The 20,447-nt window shown below is 41.3% G+C and overlaps 1 protein-coding gene across 18 annotated transcripts in view; it reads left to right on the forward strand.

Moving 5' to 3' along the window:
• Positions 1 to 20,447, forward strand: part of DTNA (dystrobrevin alpha) — a 294,094-nt gene that overhangs the window by 234,262 nt on the left and 39,385 nt on the right. For 11 of the 18 annotated variants that reach the window (XM_074352226.1, XM_074352221.1, XM_074352223.1 and 8 more), the window contains 3 exons: positions 1,768 to 1,851; positions 11,222 to 11,299; positions 11,897 to 11,989. In XM_074352226.1, coding sequence (XP_074208327.1) covers positions 1,768 to 1,851; positions 11,222 to 11,299; positions 11,897 to 11,989 — 255 coding nt within the window. Of the gene's footprint in view, positions 1 to 1,767; positions 1,852 to 3,168; positions 3,458 to 3,529; positions 3,620 to 11,221; positions 11,300 to 11,896; positions 11,990 to 20,447 lie in introns of those variants that run through there. The other 7 variants (XM_010947167.3, XM_010947172.3, XM_010947174.3 and 4 more) reach the window with 3 other exon arrangements.

Raw genomic sequence — 20,447 nt, forward strand, 5'->3', positions numbered from 1 at the left:
GTTCAACATTTTCGGGATGAACCTTAAACATGAAGCCATTTACTAAGAAACTGAAATGTCAGCTTTCCAGTGACCAGGTTCAATAGAGTAAATATCCCAGGCTGGTTAAAAAGCATTCCAAATCCACTTTTTGTCTCATGTCTTAGAGATTAGCGCAAGATGGTAAAGTTTATAAAAAGACAAAAGAAAACCAGAAATGTTGGTCAAGTTGATTTTGTTCCACCTTTTGCAAGTTAAGATGAAGCTATTTCATTCTGCTTACTGTTTTAAAGTCTGATATACCTAGCTTGTCCAAATTCACAGGGCACGTTTGTTTAAAATTAACATCTTTTTTATAAAGTGAGAGTGTCTTGCTCAGAGCAGAATTAATTTCAAATGAGTCTCATGTATCAAAGACACATTCCAGATAAGTAATACAAAACACTAAGATAGTTTTCAGGACTTCAGCTGATACGTTTAGAGTAGATTAAACAGTGAACCTGCTGTTTTGACCTCATCCAACAGATAATGTGTCTTAAAAATACAAAACTACAGTTTAGCACCCAGGCACCGGGAACCAAAAGTTTCAATGAATTTTTGCATGTAGCGCTGACTTTTTAAAAACCTGCGTGGCATCATGTCCATATCCGTAAACACACTGGGATTAAAAAGTCTACGCTTTCCCCAGAATCTCTTCATTGTACAGTCCAAACCAACTGTGACTTCCTAAGATAAAAAAGATAAACGTGACAAATTTGGTTCTTGATCAAGCCAACACAAGTAGGGTCTATAGGCTACTGCTTCATCTTCAAAAAATTCTGCACTGTCAAACTGAAATAGAGAATTATAGTGAAACCAAAGCTTCCTCTGGCTCAGAATGTCAAAATGATGCCCTCCCCCACCATCCGCCTTCCGAACTCTAAATCTCATCTCATCCTACACGGAACATCTTGCCGTGAACCTAACATAAGGCTGAAACCTGCTTGGAGATGAGATGAGGATCTTGGCTCTATCAGTTTACCTGAACTAAGACACCAGTGACAGGGAGAAAAATGACAGGGTGAGATGACAATTAAGACAGGGGATGACAGACCTGGTGCATTTGGTGTTTAAGACCGTGGACAATTCCGAGGAATACTGAACCCTATTTTCTTTCCCTAATCATGTGAAAACAAAGTGAAGTTTATGGTCTGCTTTGCACTAGGTATCCCATCGTATAGGCCATTCAGGTAACAGAAAGTCAGGGAATCCCTGTGGTGCTTACTGGCATCCTCACCAAGAACAAAGAGCAAAGAGGGCACCGTATGATTTTGCAGCTGGATTCGTGCAGGCTGGGTATATTGGGAGAGGGCCACTGTCATGGGGAACACAGGGAGATGCTCCCAAAGCTTCAGGAATCCTCCTCTTTCCATGAGGATGTAGATTCTGACAATCATCAAGTTTTCTGAGCTTCTCTCTTTAGAAGGCAGTCGACTGCCTCAAAATCTTCACTCCACTGGAAAATATGACTCAATAAAATGCCAAGGCTCAAAGCTCACAGATAAACATTCCTTTGGTGTCCAGAGATCTTCCTCCCTGTGTTGAACAGACATTCTTTATTCTCAAGGAAATGTCACTTCCGCGAACACTTCATGAATTTAACTGGAAAGTGTAAAATTGCACGTGGGTCCTGGGTAAGATAAGAACTCTGGTCTCCCAGGCCCTTTCTTTGAGGGATGGTGGATGAGTTTTAACTTGTTTTGACTTTTGCATGTTTTAACTTGCCATCCACACTGTACTTCATTTTAGGCCGCCCAGACCTGTCACCAGCATGAATGACACCCTGTTCTCGCACTCTGTCCCCTCCTCAGGAAGTCCTTTTATTACCAGGAGGTAAGTTCCAATCCTGTTATAAAATCAACCCTCTCTTTGGGAATGAGCCTTGATTCTGTGGCAAGAAAATTATTCTCATTTAAGCCAAGTGTGGAAGATAATTGTTAGAAACTGGTTTGTGAATATCTGTCACAAGTTTCAGTTGCATTCGTTGGGATGTGATTGGGGATTCATGTCACTTCTGGAAACTTGCATTTACAATCCGTCCATGGTAGGAATGCAGAAGACTTTTAAGTTTTACTACTGATGACACACGTGCATTCTAGCCCATTGAGAAGGTCACTCTCATAGCACTTAGAATGGCCCATTTAAGCCAGGGAATTGGAATTTCAAGATGCGATGGAGCACACTAAGGACATTCTGAAACGTCCCATCATGTAAAGCTCCAGGTAGAAAGGACTCTTCTTGGTGAACTCCTGAGGCTAGAGACTCAAGATCAAATGTAGAAATAAAGTTTCTATTTAAATAATCTGTGGATAATAACAAGAACTTTAAAAAGAGAGAGTGCAGACGTGTCTCATCTTTTGCGTGGAGACCCACAGCCACGGAAGCACATAGATGAGGCGGGTACTTCTCCTAGACCCAACGCGATAAACATACAGAGATCGAGAGGCACTCCAAGTCATCTGATCAAATATCACAAATAAAGCACCAGGGAATTCTTTTAGAAATGCACGGAGAAGGCTCACAGGGAAGCAGAAACAACGGTAAGGAAAATTGGAGTGAGTAATTGAATGCAAGATTTCAAATGCCTTTCAGTATGGGGACAAAAATGGCCTCATGTGTCATAAAATGAACATAGTCAATCTTCTCCCTGAAGAGTTGCTGAGGGGCCAGTTTCCCTGTGAAGATGTGCAGTGAGGCTCGGAGCACTGCTGATTTTTCCCCCGGAGTTCCTGGATTTGCCCATCAGCAGGAGCCTGAGATGGCGATGCTCCCCATAATCATTAATTAGCAGAATAAACAGAATGTGGCCATTCATGGTGTTTCCTTCCTGCCAGTTAAGTACGTGTGAAACAGGTAGAAAGGAGGAGACAATTGACCTGCAGGACATGCCCAGTGAAGTCACATGGTTTAGGCCCTCAGCTTGCTCCTTTTAGCCTTCCTTTTCAGAAGCGCCAGCAAATTCAACCAGCCTTTTGAAAACAAAAATCCGAAACTGTGGAGTCTGTTAGAAACCCGGGCTAGTGCCTCTGCCTTGGGAAGACCTGGCGTGATGTTAAGAAAGATGTGCTTTTGTTAGGCAGCTCTGCATTCTGCAAACGTCGAGCAGAGAGAGACCCCATCCTTACTGAAGGTCATTTTATATCATTTCAGCTCGGGCGGTGCTTATGGTGGACGCGTCTAGATGGATAACATGGCTTCCTCTCCTCTAAAATGTTCCTATTGTACTTTGAGCTGTTCTGGTTCCTCCAGGGTGCACAGTACCCTTTAACGCAAAATATGGTCCGTTCCCTTTTTTCCCGGTTTTCAGTCCTTCTGGAATGTTTCCTCTGAAGCACAAGCACGTTGCTGAATGTTTGCGGTCCTTCTTTCTCATCGCGGAGGTTGGCCTCCGTGTTCTGTTTTAAGGGTGCTGTTCAATAAAGCTGTGTACACGAACGTCTTTCCTCTCTGAGTGGGCCTTGCTCTGTCCAGTGGGAGGTTTTAACGAGGTCTCGTTGTTTGCATCCCTCAGGTTACCTGAGGGGGTGAGTACGTCCAGCCCCGTGGCTGAGGAGCATTCGCTCATACAGCTGTATGTAAGTCAGCTTGACCACGGCGCACGGTCAGTACCCCAGCCCCAAGCACTAATCATAGCAGTAGTTCCTTAGCGAGACTGCTAGTCCTCATCACTAAAATCCTCTTGTAGTGTGCTTCGCTGGAGATAGAGGTCTTCTGGGGTTTCATGAGATTCCATTGAGAACTTCCAACTTGAGCTGGACTGCTCACCTCTTTTCTCTCTTTCCCGCTTCTCCACTGGTTTTAGTGATTTGATGTCATCATAACAGTATATATGAGACGTGTATCTATGAAGAGAACCAAATTGGATCTCCTTCTCTGGACGATTCTCTGCTTTTGTACAGTTTGCAAGACCCCAGATAGTGATTCCTTAGACCCGAATTAAACAGCCTCTTGAAATGATTTCAGCACGAACTGGGTGAGGCCAGGCCAGTGTCACAGGTCTGGGGCATGTCACAGGAAAAGACCTGGGGACTTACACCTTGCTGCCCCACTGGCCTTGGGCCATTTTCCCCGGCTCCAGGTAGGGCAGTCTGCTTCCTCTTGAAGTAGCGAGTTCAAATCCAACGTCCTGCTCTTAGTGCTGAATTTCTCCCACTTGGTAATGCTGTGTATTTCCTAGCCATGTCCGCACATGAAGGCTGATGGAAACCCATCTGTACCAAATGCAGGCAGAAGTGAAAGACCCTGATCTTCCTACGATGGGAACTGAACCGCAGAAACGGGACCTAGAGCTCTGCCCTCCCTCTGACCCACCCCCACTGCCCCTTCCAAAATCGGATAAAACCTGAAACCTGAACAAGCCAAGGATGGTGCTGGTCAGTGTTAGGTTCGCATTAAGAAAGGGAAGAAGTTTGCCCTGTAGGCATTTTATTTAGCCTGAGTTTTTGGTCCTTTGTATTGCAACAGATCTTACAAAGATAAAGCAGAATGAGGATGAATTGAAATCACCGGAATCCTCACTACAAACGCTCGGTGTTCCTCACCTAGAGTCCCTTACAGGCATACCACTTTGATCTTCAAAGGACACTATGGTCTAGCTTTGAAGTCTTTTGACATCCTGGTAAACCTCACTTACACAGATTGACAAGTGTATAACTCTGTCCCATCCCCGGTTCTGAAATCCGTTTCTAGCTGTATTTTTGATTCACTTCCCCCTTACTTGAAAGAAAAGAGAGAATTCTCAAAGGCACTCGCCTTTAACCCTAAGTCTTCCTGCGTGTGTGTGTGTGTGTGTGTGTGTGAGTGTGTGTGTATACACTCAATGCTGATAAGCAGTTAGGAATGATGTGAGTCAAATAACACAATTCATGGACGAATTCATGTCGGTCATTTTCTTGATCGTAACTATATATCCCTAAACCTAGATTTTCTTACAAATGCATGAAATTTATAGGAGGACAAAAAAAAGCTGGCTCAGTGGCAATCTATTATCATCACTAGGAAAAGAGCTCCAGTGTATGATGTAAGATAAGGCAGCAACATTAAACTCATGAAAGATAGCCTGCCATGATTATAAGTATTATGGCAAGAGCCGACCACGAAGTCAGGCCCCAAAGGCCCCCCTTCCCCCTCACTGCTCATAGCCTTGTGCATCTGAACGTCTGCTGTCTCTGTCGGCATCTTGGCCCCTTTGTAACATCTCAACTGTCTTGCCAAAATCCTTGTCTCGTTTCTGTGTGGGAGTCAGCCAGTCCTTTCCTGTGCAAAATAAGTTTCATTAATTATGGCCATCTTCTTCATAAGCTCCAATAAGGACATTCTCAGAGTTTGAATGGCTAGATTCCTTTACCTCCGATTTGAGAAACATCTCTTGAAGGTTTCACAGATATTTTCGTAAATACATCCTCTAAACTCGTAACCACTCACGGAAAGAATCACTTCGGCTATTATATACGGCATCTAGCCAGATCTTCTGACTCTCCCAAATATCAGAACATTGCTTATGATCCATAGAGTGTGTTGAACACAGTCTAACGTGTTATCCTGGTTTGAAACATTATCATTTGGTTCATTACTAATACTCTTGTTGGGCCCAGAAGGGCATATGGGGAAGACACACCGCCCGTTCCAAGAACTTCCCAAATCCTGATTCTTCTCAGTGGAACGGCATTTGTGACTTATTTTTGTTGGTTGACTGGTTGGTCAGTTGGTTGATTTGTTTGGGTTTTCAACCACAGAAAGGCTAATTCACACGTCTTTTTCAGTTTTTTTCAAATACTTTGCTTTCCCAAAGAGTCTTTACCCAGCAGCCCAGATTTTTAATCTGACATTTAACGTTCAAACTAAATTTTAAGCACTTGTGCTTTGGTCATCAGAAGCGAATAGAAATAAAATTGAGGTACTGCATTCAGCCTTTGCTTCTGAAAATCAGTTTTCTCCACAGTTAGTATTTTCTAAGATTAAAGCCTGTCCCTTTTCAGTCAGGAAAGTAAGTACATTTCTAAATCAGCATTACAAAATAAGTAATTGATAAATCAACCGCCCTGAAGATGTCTTCATTCTTTTCACACCTTTCTGAGCATGTTGTATGAAATTTGAAAGTAAACACTCTCTGCAAATAATTATTTATTCCATGTAACCCCAGAGCTCCACTAATATGCTAGGTTTATTCCAAACCTGAATTAAACTGGTCTTCTTTCAAACCTTGCATTAAACTCAGCTCTGTTTCCTATACTAAACTGTTAGTGTATAATTAAATCTGCGGTCACCTCTTCTTCACTTCGATAACCTTTATTCTCTTCCTAGAGTTGCTTTAGTTGTTGTCTGTGCGTGTCCTGTACCCAGCAAACTTTTCCAGAGCTGTTCTCAGCAAAAATACAATTGATATGCCTTGAGAGTTTCTGGGGGACAAGATAGTAAATGTAGTGAATCAAATATGACCTAAGAATTCTTATTATTTCTTCCACGGTACCTGCCTACCATGGTTCGACTTTCGTGCCAGCCTGAATTGATGACAGCTCATTTTCCCACGGAGATACTAAGCTATGTTTTTATGCTTGTTGGCTGATTTGCATGCGGCAGATATATTATGTTTCAGATCAAGGTATTGAAAGCCAGAAAAAGAAAGGGGAAAATAATTTTTCAAGAAATTCTCTCTTGACAGAACTGACATGTGGACTCTTTTTTATTGTGTTTAAGTTAGTGGGATGACCTTGTTACGGACTGTGTTAATAAGAGTGAGAAGTCCAGAACTGTCAGCTAAGGGAGGGGCCGACGTTACCACTGATTCTTCACAAGCCCAAACACCGCACGTGTTTGTCAACTATTTAAGAATCAATAAGAAAGGAAATGTCTGTTCTTAACTTGTCAAGCTTCAAATGTCATTTTCCATTTAACCACTGTGATAATAATTATGCCAGGTTATATAATTTGTTTATATCATACGGGAGACTGCCTCTGGGACTTTTATTCAAGTCCTTTTATTTTCATGTTCAGTAAAAGAAAAAAACAAATTTGGCCAGAGCTAATAACATAGCAAGTCAGAAGTGGTTTTTAAAACTGTATTGCAGGTTTAAGGAAAATAACCCAGGTAGCGTTCGTGTGGTGATTTTGTTACCTTAGAACATCCCCAAAGTGTTCGCACTTAAGGGAAAAATATTGGCATGAGTTGTTCATCCCCCAAAACTAAAGGGTGAATTTAAATAAATGAATATGAAGTATTTTGAAATTGTCCAGTCCTTCCAGAACCCATTGTGCCATTGTGCGTGTGTGTATGAAGAATTCTGTAAAAAGGCCATTTATCTTTACATATAGTCTTTTCCAGAGTATAAAAAGGAATTAGTGGGAAAATAATTTTTTTTAGGAAAGAATAATCTAAAGGAATATTTCCCGTCTCTCTTCTTTCAGCAGAACACATGAACTTCAAAACTGACCTTGTCACATCTTCCAGGGTATGATTGTCACCACACCCACTAGTGACAATATGTGTGCAGAAGGATGTGTTTATACCTTGGCAGGTCTTGGTGAAAAGAAAATGATAAGGAGAAAAAGGGACATTAACGCACACCATTTTAGGGATGGTAGCCTTGCTTCTCCGTGGGCTCAGATTAGATCGGATTTACCACCCATGGTCAAGAGGAGCCCCAGGTAGCTCCCAGTTTCAGAGGTTAAAGGAAGAATGCATTTAAAGTTGAAGATGTAGTTGGGAGAATAGCTCAGTGGTAGAGGACATGCTTGGCATGCACGAGGTCCTGGGTTCAATCCCCGGTGCCTCCACTAAGGGGAAAATAAATAAATAAAGATATTTTTTAAAAAATAAAATAAATTTGAAGACAGGGCACATAGAAGAAAGAGAAGCTTTCAGCGCTACAGGAAAGCCATTGGAACATGTTGACGCACTGACATTCCGGAAGTCCTTACTTCTTGATGAGGTCCTAGGTTCCAGGATTTCCTGACCCCCAAAGCCCACAGTGAATTGGAAATAACACCAAACTTCTCCCAGCAAACTGCTGGCGCCACGAAATGAAAGTTCAAGCATCTAAATTATGCTATAAGATACTGTGAGAGCGCATTGCTTGAAGAGATCTCCATCCGCTACCTAATGTCACTGCCTTCCCAACAACCCAGGAGAAATTGCTTTTTCACTCTGCTTCCCTCCTTCAAGCTTCTTGGGAGCTGCAGACGAAATCCTAGTGAAGACACTTCACGTGGACCGTCTTTATAGACCCAAGTGTTAAGGGAAACCTGCCTCTGGTCAACTCTCTTAAGTTCTCGATCCATTTTATTTAGAAAGAGTGGAAGGTTTTTGTCCACTTTCCCCAGCACTTGGCTTCCTCTAGCTATGGTCATACTCTTGGCTTCCCAGAAATAAGTGATGAGGAGAATTTGAGACCCATTCTAGGTAGTAAAGAAACTGTGTGGACAGTGAGTACCTAAAGTTGGAAATGCTCTTGGCACTAGGGACTAAAAACTGTAGCAAAATGAGATAAATGGTTTATTTCCACAAACTCATAAATGCAGATAATGTAATCCCTATATATTCCAAGAACGGGTTTTCCCAAGGACTCACGTGGGAAAGGAAAGGAGCATGAAAGGACTTGAATGATGCCTTCAAACCAGCACTGGCAAGTGCCGAGGCAAAGAGAATGACCACGAAAGGACAAGAGATGTGCGTATGTAAACATCTGCTCATCCCTTTGAGGGAGGAAGGGACTTGGGAAGAAGAGGGGAGGCAAGCAAGTGGAGAAGAGGAAGGAGAGAGAGGACCAAAGAGTTGGAGAGAAGGGCAGACTGAGCCCATCCAAGGGAAAATCTGGGCAGCCGCTCACTTCCTGCCACCACCCCTGTGCCACACTGATGTGCTCAGGCTCCGCCAGCACTGGTGCTGGTCGGGGAGCCAGTGGAGGGGTGCACGTTGCTGACACATCACCTTCCTTCCACCAGACATCACCAGAGTAATTTGTAACAAGCACACACATCCTTGTGGTCGATCCCCTTGTGTTGCTTTTTTTTCTTCTTGCACATTCATCCTTGGAAGCTGTACCTCTGTAATTAGTAGACTTTTGATTTAAGGCAGTATCACCACAATTTCTGGAATTGAAGGGGCAATGAAGCAAAACCAGGCAGGGAGGTCGTTTCGTGTGGAGGGAAAAATCATTACTATTTCACACGGTGTTTTGAGTGGCTTTGCAGGGATCTGAAATCAATTCTATAGCCGGTAGACCTAGCTTGTGTTATTTAAAAAAAAAAAAAAGTTGGAGGAGTGACTGGGCAGCAGTGAGACTGTGGTTGCTGGGTAACGAACAGAAGGGGGCGTGTTTCAGGAGACAGGTGTGGCATGCTGTGTCAATGGGATGATGGGAAATCAATTCCAACGGCTGAAGGTGGTAATTGGCCCTGATGGGCAGGTTTCGTAGTCTGAGAAGGTGAAGATCAATATGCTAAAAATAATAAGTTCATCAGGAAAGTAAATTCTCCTAGAGCATTCATTTCATTGTTAAAGTCAATTTCATTTCTGCACAGTGATTTTTTTTAAGCAATAGGTGCATTCCTGAAAAGCTGAGCGAACGTATACATCCAACAAACAGGAATGCCTACTCAATACTAGGTGTTTTCAGGGGGTGGGGGGTAGGAAGAGATAGACTGGGATTTCAAAATTGTAGAATAGATAAACAAGATTATACTGTATAGCACAGGGAAATATATACAAGATCTTATGGTAGCTCACAGAGAAAGGAATGTGACAATGAATATATATTTCACTGGAATTTGACACAACATTGTAAAATGATTATAAATCAATAAAAAATGTTAAAAAAATAAGTAAATAAATAAGTAAAACTAATTACCTCCTCCTCCAAAAAAAAAAGTAATTAAAAAATGTACTAAATCTAAAAAAAAAAGAACTAGGTATTGTCTTTATAAATCAGAGTTGATTTTAAATTTACCAGAAGCCTCACTATTTAAGGAATCTTATAATATATACTATTCTAAAACAAGAATTAAAGTTATAATGTGCATCATTCTAATGTGATATTCATTTATAAGTTTCTATATTTAGCATTTTGTGGTCTGAAAAGGTGGTACTTTGTAGTAAAAGTTTTTAGTTTTGTAAAACTTGTAGTTAAAGTTTTTAAAACTTTATTAGCCATCCTTATACATACATACATATATATATTAGATTTAGAACTTCATGAAAAGCTGGAAATGTTTGTAGTACAAAAAAACCTCATAACCTCATTTAAAAATTTGGTATTCAAACAAAGTCAGACAGTTCATTTTTGTGTTCTCCATGAAGAGAGAGAAGGACGGTTTTGGATACACCAGTGATGCAGAGCAAATTCTTAACCTGCAAAAGAACAAACTCTCTTCAAGCACAAGCCCAGTTGTAACACTAAACATCGTAGCATGTTTCCCAATGAAGCATGCCTATTGGTTACACTAAATCTTGGTGACTTTGGCTTGGCCACATTTTATTATTATTTCTATTTCAATTTATCCTTAAGTAAAACTACATTAAACTTTTTAAACTGTCATTAATATTGTTAATTAAATTGAGTGTTCTTCCTAATAAATCTAAAATGGTCAGAATTTGCTATATGGATGGGACTCTATTCACCAGCTAAAGACACAAGGAACATGAATGTATATGTATGAGGTTCAAAGGTTTATTTCTTTGTTTCTCTGGAAGTTTTCTTCGCAGCCTCACAGCCAAGGTCAGGTGACTTGTGCCTGAGGTAGCGAAGCTGATTAATATGCCGCCAGCCTCTAACTCGGTGATTTCCAAGTCTCTAGTCAACACAGAAACGCGGAGACCATAGGGCAGACTGGGGAAGTAAACTCCTTGTGTGGGATCTGAAGGCTGGCAGGACCTAGTGGACCCTTCGTCTGTGTGCAGGATGGTCTGTAACAGACGCTGACTGAATTTTCATTGTGTCTAGGCATATGCCATCGAGTTGTCGAGCAAACAGCAGAGGGCAAATGTGGGATCGAGGTGGCTTGTGTAGTTGTAACTGTGGTTCTCGGCCCAGGTTTCTACTCCTAGTCCAACTCTGTGGGAATCTGGAAACATCTTGAACGTTTCAAAATACTGAAAGAGCTGTCCAAGTGGAGCGCGGAGGTAGACGGGAGTTTGTGTTGCCAGTGTCTCTTCTTGAGGGCGTTGCCGTGTTTACGCTCTTCTTGGCTTTCCCATCTTATTAACCAGCTCTCCTCCCAAGGACAGTGAAGTAGAGCAGAGCAAACTGCTGGCTAGGGCTGCTCCAGCTTTGCTGAAGGGCAGAGGGTAAGTTCAAGCCAGAGTGTGCTCGAGTCCTGAATTAACTGAACTAAAAATGCGGGTTTTCTCGTGTTAAAAATGCTTTGTGTTTGAAAGACTGTCTTTGATGTCGTCACAGCAGCTCTGCCATAACCCCATTAACAGCACCGAATAGTTATTTTGAGCAGGCACATCTGTGTTGTTACCTTCCCTGATTTCCTTTCTTTTTTTTTTTTTTTTTTTTAATGACTAAGCTTCAGATTTGGTTTTCCGAAGGATAATCTTTGCTTGCAGCCAATTTCAGTGCATTTACTGTACTGATAAATTTCTTGGCCTTAGTGGTTTGAAGAATGCGAATCTGTTTTCTTAAAAGTTACTCTCCCTAAGTGGAAATCTTTAATTTTTTTTAAAGATAGTGAAATGGAATTGTGAATTCCCTTGCTTGGATTTTGCTTGTGGGTTTTTTTGTTTGTTTTTTTTTTTTCCATAGACCATCACTTAGTTTCCCTTTACTTGCTTGGTTTTCTGAATGTCCTTTCTCCCACAAACTCACTCCTACCCGCTCTGCTTGGTCCTGTCCACCTGTCCTAACGACACCCTTTCTCTCCTCCTGCCCTGTTTCAGGATACAGTACAGCCTGAGTGTGGCAGACAGGCTGGCCGACGAACATGTTCTCATTGGGTTATATGTCAGCATGCTCCGGAACAGCCCATCATGGTTAGTGCAGGTTTGGCTGCTTGACTGTCCTGAGAGAGGGGAACAGTCTGAGCTCTTGACAAGCAGTCTCAGCAAAGGGGCAAAGTCATTGGATGCCAGAGGTGCCACCAAGGCACTTTTTTTTTAACCAATGCCACTAAGATGTCTTTTGTGCTGTTAGTTTAGATGCTTCCCGTTAATGTATCATAGAATTCACATCCTTGTTTATATCTTAGCTAAAGAGACAACTGGTGTAAATGGGTACTGCGCTAAGTGTTAGGATCTAGGTGGACGCAGGACTCTGGGTGCCACCGGTTGGTTCTGCCTTCCATGCGCCATGTCAAACTACCGCCTGGTTGTGGCGCAAGAGTGTGTCTTATTCCAAGGACTGGTGTGTTTCTACTGATTTGGGAAACTGCTACATTCCCTTAAGATAGAAGTGGAAAAGGGGAAAAGTGATTGGATGGGCTCATACCTTGGAAATCTTTTCCCCAACAATGATAACTGGGAGAAAGTGTCTTTCAGCTCTTCTCTTATGAATGTTTCTGGGTAGCCGTCCTGATAAAGCCTCCTTCCAAATCCCACAATAGGGCAAAACATACTTTCAGATGTGTTAAATATGTGAATTCAGATAACCCTATGTATTAGGATAAAGGCATTCATGAAGTTTTTCCCTTTCTATTTTAATTGTGACCTAGGCGATTCCTCCCATTGGTTAAAGTTACTTAGTTTGATAATATGTGTACATTTTCAATTTAAATGAAAATAAGTGGACAGACTTTATCATCATCCTCTGTTTTTAACCCTAGTTTAGGAAACTGTTTTATAAACATGTTTAGCAAACCAGTTCCTTAGAAATGCTCGATTTTGCTTAATAATAAGAGCCTATGGATTTTTTTGCAGTTTTAACTATTAAGTGATCCAGTGGGTTAAACTGCCTTTAAAATTGGTCCCCTTTTCTCTCCCACATCACAGAAAGCATCCCTCAAACGTCCATTGCTGATTGCCCTCGCCACTGATCTTGTGACCCACTTCTTTGTTTCTAGAACTTTCTCCCCTTGACTGTTTCCAAACTTCCTTCCTATTCCTGCTTCTGATACCTTAGAACGATTTTTTGCAAGATTAGTACATGAGATGATTTTAGATGATAACACTGATGAACATCTATTTGTTTTAATAGTTACATGTTTATCTTCATTTGTATCTTTATAATACAGATGACAAGGATATTGGTTTCATTTTATACTATAGCCTACTCTTTCAGAAGATACAGATGCACTCTTCAGCTCAGCCCATCCCTATGTTCAGATTTTCCAAGCTTGTCGATCAAACGGTTCTTCTTTCTCGCATCTCAGCCTCTCAAAACTACAAGAGGGAAAGAGTGATTGTTTTAATCTAATTCCCAATGAGTTTGGTTCCCCGATGTTATATGGTGCTTGAAACAATAGAGCTAAATACTAAATTATCAAAAAAAAAAGATTGTATCAGTAATCTTCAAAGGATATACTCGATAAAGATTCAATCACGTCTGAAGGCAGTGATGTGACCTACACCGTGTCCCCTCCCCCATAATCTAAGCACACTCGGGTTATTTCTACCACTCTTCTTTGACCTTTTCTTAATTAAAGTTGTAACAAAGGAATCTCTAAAGAGGAAAGCTCAAGAGTTTGTCACTACCAGCCCTTTTCCCTCCTCAAGTGGTTAATCATGTTGACTTGATGGTCACTTAAGACCGTAAAACTGTCTCAGCAGAGATGCCTTACATCTACTTGGTGAAAGCTGGATGTGATTTGTATTTTGAATACAAAGCGGAATTTAAGACTGATCAATGAAGCGGGCTCCACTTTAATAGCTACTGGCCTCCGCGATTCTCACTGCTTTTTGGCATCCTTAAAAAATTCCAACTCCTTTTTCGAATTTCTCATTTTTTTCCTTCCCTTTCCTTTATGTATAATCAGATCCTGGCAATTCCCCACACCTGCCATGATCATGTAAATAAAGTAGTGATCTCTCGCCTCCTTTATCATCATTAGAGCATAATGCTTTCCCGTCATTCAGCTGCAGTGAGCTATAGCATGGTGGTAACCACAAAAGCCACCATTTTTAAAGCATTTGCCTCACGAAAAGCACTGTGTTAAAACCTTTGTTTACAGAATTTCCCCTAGAACTTGCGTAAACCTGTAGAGTAAATACTGTCATCCCCATTTTATAGGCAAGTAAAGGTATTAATTTAGAGAGTTCACATGACTCTCCCCCAGGGACACAACTACTACACAAGGGAGCAGGGATTTCAAGCTGATCCAGGCTTATAACCACTGTGCCACATCACGTCTTATAAAACCTACTTGGGGGTGGGGTAGCTCAGTGGCAGGGCGCGTGCTTAGCATGCATGAGGTCGTGGGTTCAATCCCGGGTACCTCCATTTAAAAAACAAAAAACCTACTTAAATGCATCCCCTCCAGAAAGCTTTTCTGGACGTTTCTCCACACTATATCCTCTGCACCCCTATTTAGAGCCACCACATATCTAGTAGCCACTGCCTACTACACTATTTTTACTTCCTTTTAACAAATATTTTGAGCACAGACCAGTAATAGGAATAGTGGTTGTTAATAAGTTGCCACTTATGTATTTAGTTCTATGCATTGTGAGTTCTCATTTTAATTGTAAGCTTCAAAAAGATGAGAATTTTCTCTCCGGTCCCTTGTACCTCATCACAGCAGCCAGAATATGAATAATAAATTGTACATTTATGAAGCGCTTTGGAAATTACAGAGCCTTTTCCCACCCATTGTTTAATTTGCTTGTCAAAGCCCTGTACATTTGGATATTATTATTGCCTTTTCACCGCTAAGAAAATGCCAGTTCCAAGACAGTAAGTGACTTATCCAGGGTCACCTGCCAGCTAGGTCTTCTGATACTGAACGCATCTGTTTCCCACCTCATTCCTCAGCCTTCCTTCATGAGATGGTCTACAAATAGGAACCTAAGAGTCGTTCGTGATGAAAAGGTGTGTTTTTGTAGTTATTCATATATGCCCCTGATCCACTCTGCATGGGGGCCTTCTCCCCTGTGTCAGCTACTTAACAACATGGGGAATGGATTCATTTGTTAATAGTCTGCCACTACATCAGAGATGTACTTATGTGTCTTTACTGGTTCTAATGTCAGATAAGCCACATAAATAAATTGTAGCTCAAGGGAGAATTCCTGCTGTCTTCCTAATTCCTAAGTGAAGTTTTAAAAGCCTGAATGGTTTTCAAGCCCCATCTTCCATGGGGGAGGAGAGGTCTCAGAGTCACATAGTAGCGGCTTTTTCTGGCCTCCCCGAGAGCTCATAGAGTGCCTGAGCTTGTTAGTGGTTTATAGTGCAGACTGTGGCAGGCGGACCAAAGGAAATCAGAAACCAGCCCAGAACTTCCAACTTTTAACCGTAATTATAAGCCTCAATATTTACCAGTCAGAAGCTTTCGTCATGTGTCGACTGGAAAAAAAAAAAGCACAACCCAAATGTTGAGAGTTTTATTCTGAGGACTTCAGCCTGGGATGACAGCCTCTCAGATTGCTCTGAGAGACTGCTGCAGAGAGGCCGGGGAGGAGCCAGGCTGTGTAGGAGTGTCTGCCACAAAGACCAGGTGGTTGGAACATTGAAAGATTACTGTAGGGGGGAGGGTATAGCTCAAGTGGTAGAGCACATGCTCAGCATGCATGAGGTCCAGGGTTCAATCCCCAGCACCTCCATCAAAAAACTAAATAAATAGATGAACCTAATTACCTCCTCCCTGCAAAAACAAAGATAAATAAATAAAGATTACAGTTGATTAAAGAAAACCAGATATCTCAAGTTAAGGAATTTAGCATTTTTCTATATGTAGGAAGGTGCAAAGGTCTGGGCTCATTGAAGTCATTCCTTTGATACGCACCTAGCCATCTAGGGCCGGTGTCCTTTTCTTCCACATCCTGAGTGCCCTCAAGGTGCACCACTGGGGGTGGCCGCAGAGGCCAGGCTGCCAGCTTGTCTGCATCCTGAGTTCCCTTTGCTCACTGTCACAAGTGATGGCAGTGGCTGATGACTTGATGGCCACAGCATCCTTGTTTACTGATCCGGCAGGCAATATTTTTCATCCACAGTATCTTCTTTTATGAGTTTTTATCTCCTTGTTAACACTACTCCCTTTCTTCTGTAAAATGTTTAGAACCTTCAGTTGTAGAACTAGACTTCTGAGAAAGATATTTCCTTAGAATCCTAAACGCATAAACCCAAAGAATGTCACACCACCAATGCACATATCTGCATGAGCTGCATTGTACCCACAGGGGTTTTTCTCAGCATAATCAATCAGATGATAAATTTTAAGATGAGTTCATTTCCCTGTTATAGATTCTAATACGTTTTAAGTTTCCATGGAAAACGAGAGTGACACTACCAATTTGATGAGGTCATTGATGTAAATTAGCTAGCATGGGACTGGGAACATGGGAATAACTCAGTGTTAGTTCCTCACTTAATTCTGAATAGGGTTGAAGACACATAATAAGTTAGATTTTAAATCCCATTATGTAAAACCTGTCCGTTTTAATATGATAGAAATAGACTGATAGCTCACGAATGTTCATCAGTATTTCTGAGTGGATGAACTTCAGAGTGTACTTTCTCTAAATGTGTTAAAATAAAGAATTCAGAATGGGGCATGGTCTCATATGCTGCTTGATAAGTTGTACAAAAGGGATATTTTGATTAAAAATTCAAATTAAAAATTCTGTATGCAGCTTTGTATATAGAAGCGAGAAGAAATAGAGAAGGTATCACTGTTAAGCTGAATTCTTCCTTTGTTTAGGAAATCAGAGAGATGAAGACCACCGATTGCTTCTGTAAAATCCGTCATTGATTCAACTGAACTGTTTTTCTTTACTGGGGTATAACCTAGAATACTGGCTGGCAATCAATCACATTTTCTTGAGCAAAAAGCTAATTTATAGATAAGGAAGTGGTGGTACAAAAATGGTCATAGCAAACAATATTACCTGCTTTTTAGAGGTAAGAGTTAAAAAGAATACTCCAATCAAGTCTTACCACGTACCCTGGCATTGCTATAAACACTACACATGGTAATCCTCCCATAAGCCACGAAGTAAGTTACCACTGTATCCGTTTTATAGATGAGACAATTGAGGCACAGAGAGGTTAGGTGACTTTCCCAGAACCACACAGCTTGTAAGTGAGAGGGCTAGGGTTTGCATACAGAATTGATCCAGTCCAGCCTCCCACCCACTCTTGTATACTGCTGTCAGTTATTCACCCTTCCTAAGAGTAAGCATTTTTTTGGAGTGGGAGCTTACCTCTTCAGACACCATCTGCTTTCCTAATCTTTAAGACAGCAACAACAAAATGTGAGCCAAAAGAGAATTTGCCGTGACTGGGGGTGGGGGAGATCTGCTGACAAATATGAACATGTATAATGACATTTCTATGAACTTTAACACCTATACAGAGCAGATAAGGAATTTGTGTGCAGCCATAGAATATATCTTGATTTTAACTCTGCCAGGTGTTTGATTTTAGGTAGCCTGGCTAGTGTTAAGGTACAGTATTCCACCTGTATTCTTCTGATTTTCTCAAAGTGTTGAGGATGCATGCAGAGCCAAGCAGGATATAGAAGAGTTGAGCCAAAGAGCATGACATTGCAAGCCTAAGGGGGCCACCCTCTATTAGTTCTTTTGTCCAACTGATTCTTGGATAGTTGCTGCTGTGTTCCAAGCCCTGAGCTAAACACTCAGGTTCTCATGGTGAAAAGACTGAACCAGGCTGTCTTCAGAGAAGTTGCAGTTTAGTGAAGGATAAACACAATGCAAAGAGATAACAGCTCTAGAAAAGGCAGTGCAGCGCAGAGTGCTATGGGATGTATGAGATGCGATGGACTTGAATTTGGAGTTTGGACATGAGGGTAGCAAACGACAGCCAAAGGCAACAGCAGAAGGAAGAGGAATTGGCCGAGCGGAAGCAGGTGGAGAAGGCAGAGATTGCTCAGGGCAGAGGGGATGTGGTGCATTCGAGGAACTGAAGTGTAGTAAGGCCACGGGGTAAAGGACGAAGCTAGATTATGCAGGATCTTCTCAGGCTTTATTTGGGGAATTTGAGAAATGAGAACCTATTGAAGTTTTATACGTATGGGGATATTCCAGCCAACTTCATTTTTAAAAGATCGCTGACTATGGGATAGAAAACGATTTGGAGGACAGAATAACTCTCAAATCAGAGTGACCTGTTGAGAGGACTTTACCCTAATTCAGGATAGGATGACGCTGGCCAGGGGCACATCAGTGACAGCTGAAATAGAAGGAAATGGAGGAACTTGAGAGTTTGTAGAAGGTAGAAGGCATGGCCTTGATCGTCGATTATAACGCAATGGAGTGGTTTCTCAAAGTCAGGGTCTCAATAAAGGAGTTTGAAGGCACCTCTGTAGAGAAGCCATTATTATCAATAAGTTATCATTATGATGCTGACGATCCATGAAGTTGGGCATTTCATGATTTCTTGTCTTTTCCTTGCAAACCAGTCAACAGTTGAAGCTCTGAGAGCTAGTTAGTTTCCCTCTCCAGCCTTAAGTCCGTAAAACCACTTCTTGGGCCCCGGTATCATGTCATTCCTTCCCCCACCCGCTTCTTGTCACTGACTCCTAAAGGCCAGGAGGACAGTATCTACCCTGTGGTCTTTTGCTCCCAACCAACTGCGAAAGACAGAAAATACCCTGATAAAGTCATCCTCCACTTAGGTATTAACTAATAATGCCTTCTCAGACAGTAATCCTCCGAATAGCTATCTGCATTTTAATAAAAGAGTAGTGACACTTAATGACCTTAAAAATTCATCGAGCGATAAATTCCTGGCACCATTCAGACAAATGGAAAAAATATTAAGGAAAAACATGGAAGTATTTCTGGCGCTCTTTGGATCACATTATTACTTGGTTGACTGTCCCACCCACCCTGGAAGTCAGAACAGGCCTACAGATAAACCAGAGACATGAGAACAAACCTTGAGTTCCCAGAAATCCCTGCTAAATCACAGTTTAGGAGGTCCTGGCACAGCGGGGGCCACTTTGAAATCACTAGCAGCTGACGCTGGCCACGTATTTAAGTAGAAAGTGGAAGAGCTTTCAAAATAATAGATTTCCCCATTCTGAAATGCAGTCCACATAGCAGCCCCTTTATCATTCATCATGGTCTTGTGGCAAGATTACTGATTATAAAGTCTGGAAATGAATAGGCAGGGATGGAGAAAATGTTGGAGTTGGTATTTCTTTAATGATTTAGGGATTATTGGCCATTCATTTTCAACTATTTGTAATTGAAGTCTTGAAATAATGGAATTTATTAGAGGAATGCCTCATTCACCCTTGTATAATGTGAACGTACCAAAATGGCACGTGTGGACTCATAAATCGTTTGTGTGCACAAAGGGGCAATACATCACTCCACCCCTCATTCACTCAGTGCGGGAGGGAGGAGAGGCATGGAAGTATGAGTTATAGCTTACTAGACAAAACCCCGTAACTTCACATTTTACATTTTCCAAGATGATTTTTATATAACCTTCATATTATTTATGCTTGCTGGTCACTCATGATAAAAGGCACTTTTATCATGAGGTTTTTTTTTTTTAAAGCAAGGGGTTTTTTTTCTATTATTTATTTATCAAAACACAAACGTTTTGGACAAAGTCATTTTCAGGCGATGAAACACAGATCACTGTCCTGGGCTCGGAGCAGTGGGCCTGGTCGTCTGCACGAACTGTGTTGAATTAGGTGTATGGTCTCTAATATACCAACCAGAAATGATAAATGATAAAATCAAATTAAATTGTTTCTTTGTGGGGTGATTTTATGTTTAAAGCAAGGACAGCATAACTTTCTTATTGAAGCTGTTAACGAGAAATTCAGTTATTTTTAACCACTGCAGAGCGCAGACATGTTTTGTAATACATCTGTTTTAACTATCTGCCTTAAAGCATCAGTTGTCCAGAATTAATTCTGCCTTTTACTAGTAAAAGTATTTTTTTATTCCAACTCTAAGTTTGTAGGCTGATTGAAATGCCAATCCACTGGGATTAATATTACACCTGTGTGAGCCCTGAATCCTGGAATTTCTGTCTTAAGCGAATGTTTGTAAAGTATCACACATGCTATGTGAATATCACTTAAATACTCATGAAAAATGATCTCTTTTATTTACATGGTTTACACTTGGGGTTCATTTCATGTGTTTAAGTTTTTAAATTTTATGTTCAAGATCTAGATCCTTGCTACTCAAAGTGTCTTAGGGACCAACAATAGCAACATATCTTGCGAACTTGTTAGAAATGCATGTTCTCGGGTTCCATCCTACCCCATCACCCCCACTGCAGAACCAGAGACTGCATTTTCACAAGATCCCTACGTGACCTGTGCACAGACTCAAGTCTAAGAGCCCTGCTCTAAAT

This window comes from Camelus bactrianus, chromosome 24 (genome assembly GCF_048773025.1).
Source record: "Camelus bactrianus isolate YW-2024 breed Bactrian camel chromosome 24, ASM4877302v1, whole genome shotgun sequence".
Classification (NCBI taxonomy): domain Eukaryota; kingdom Metazoa; phylum Chordata; class Mammalia; order Artiodactyla; family Camelidae; genus Camelus; species Camelus bactrianus.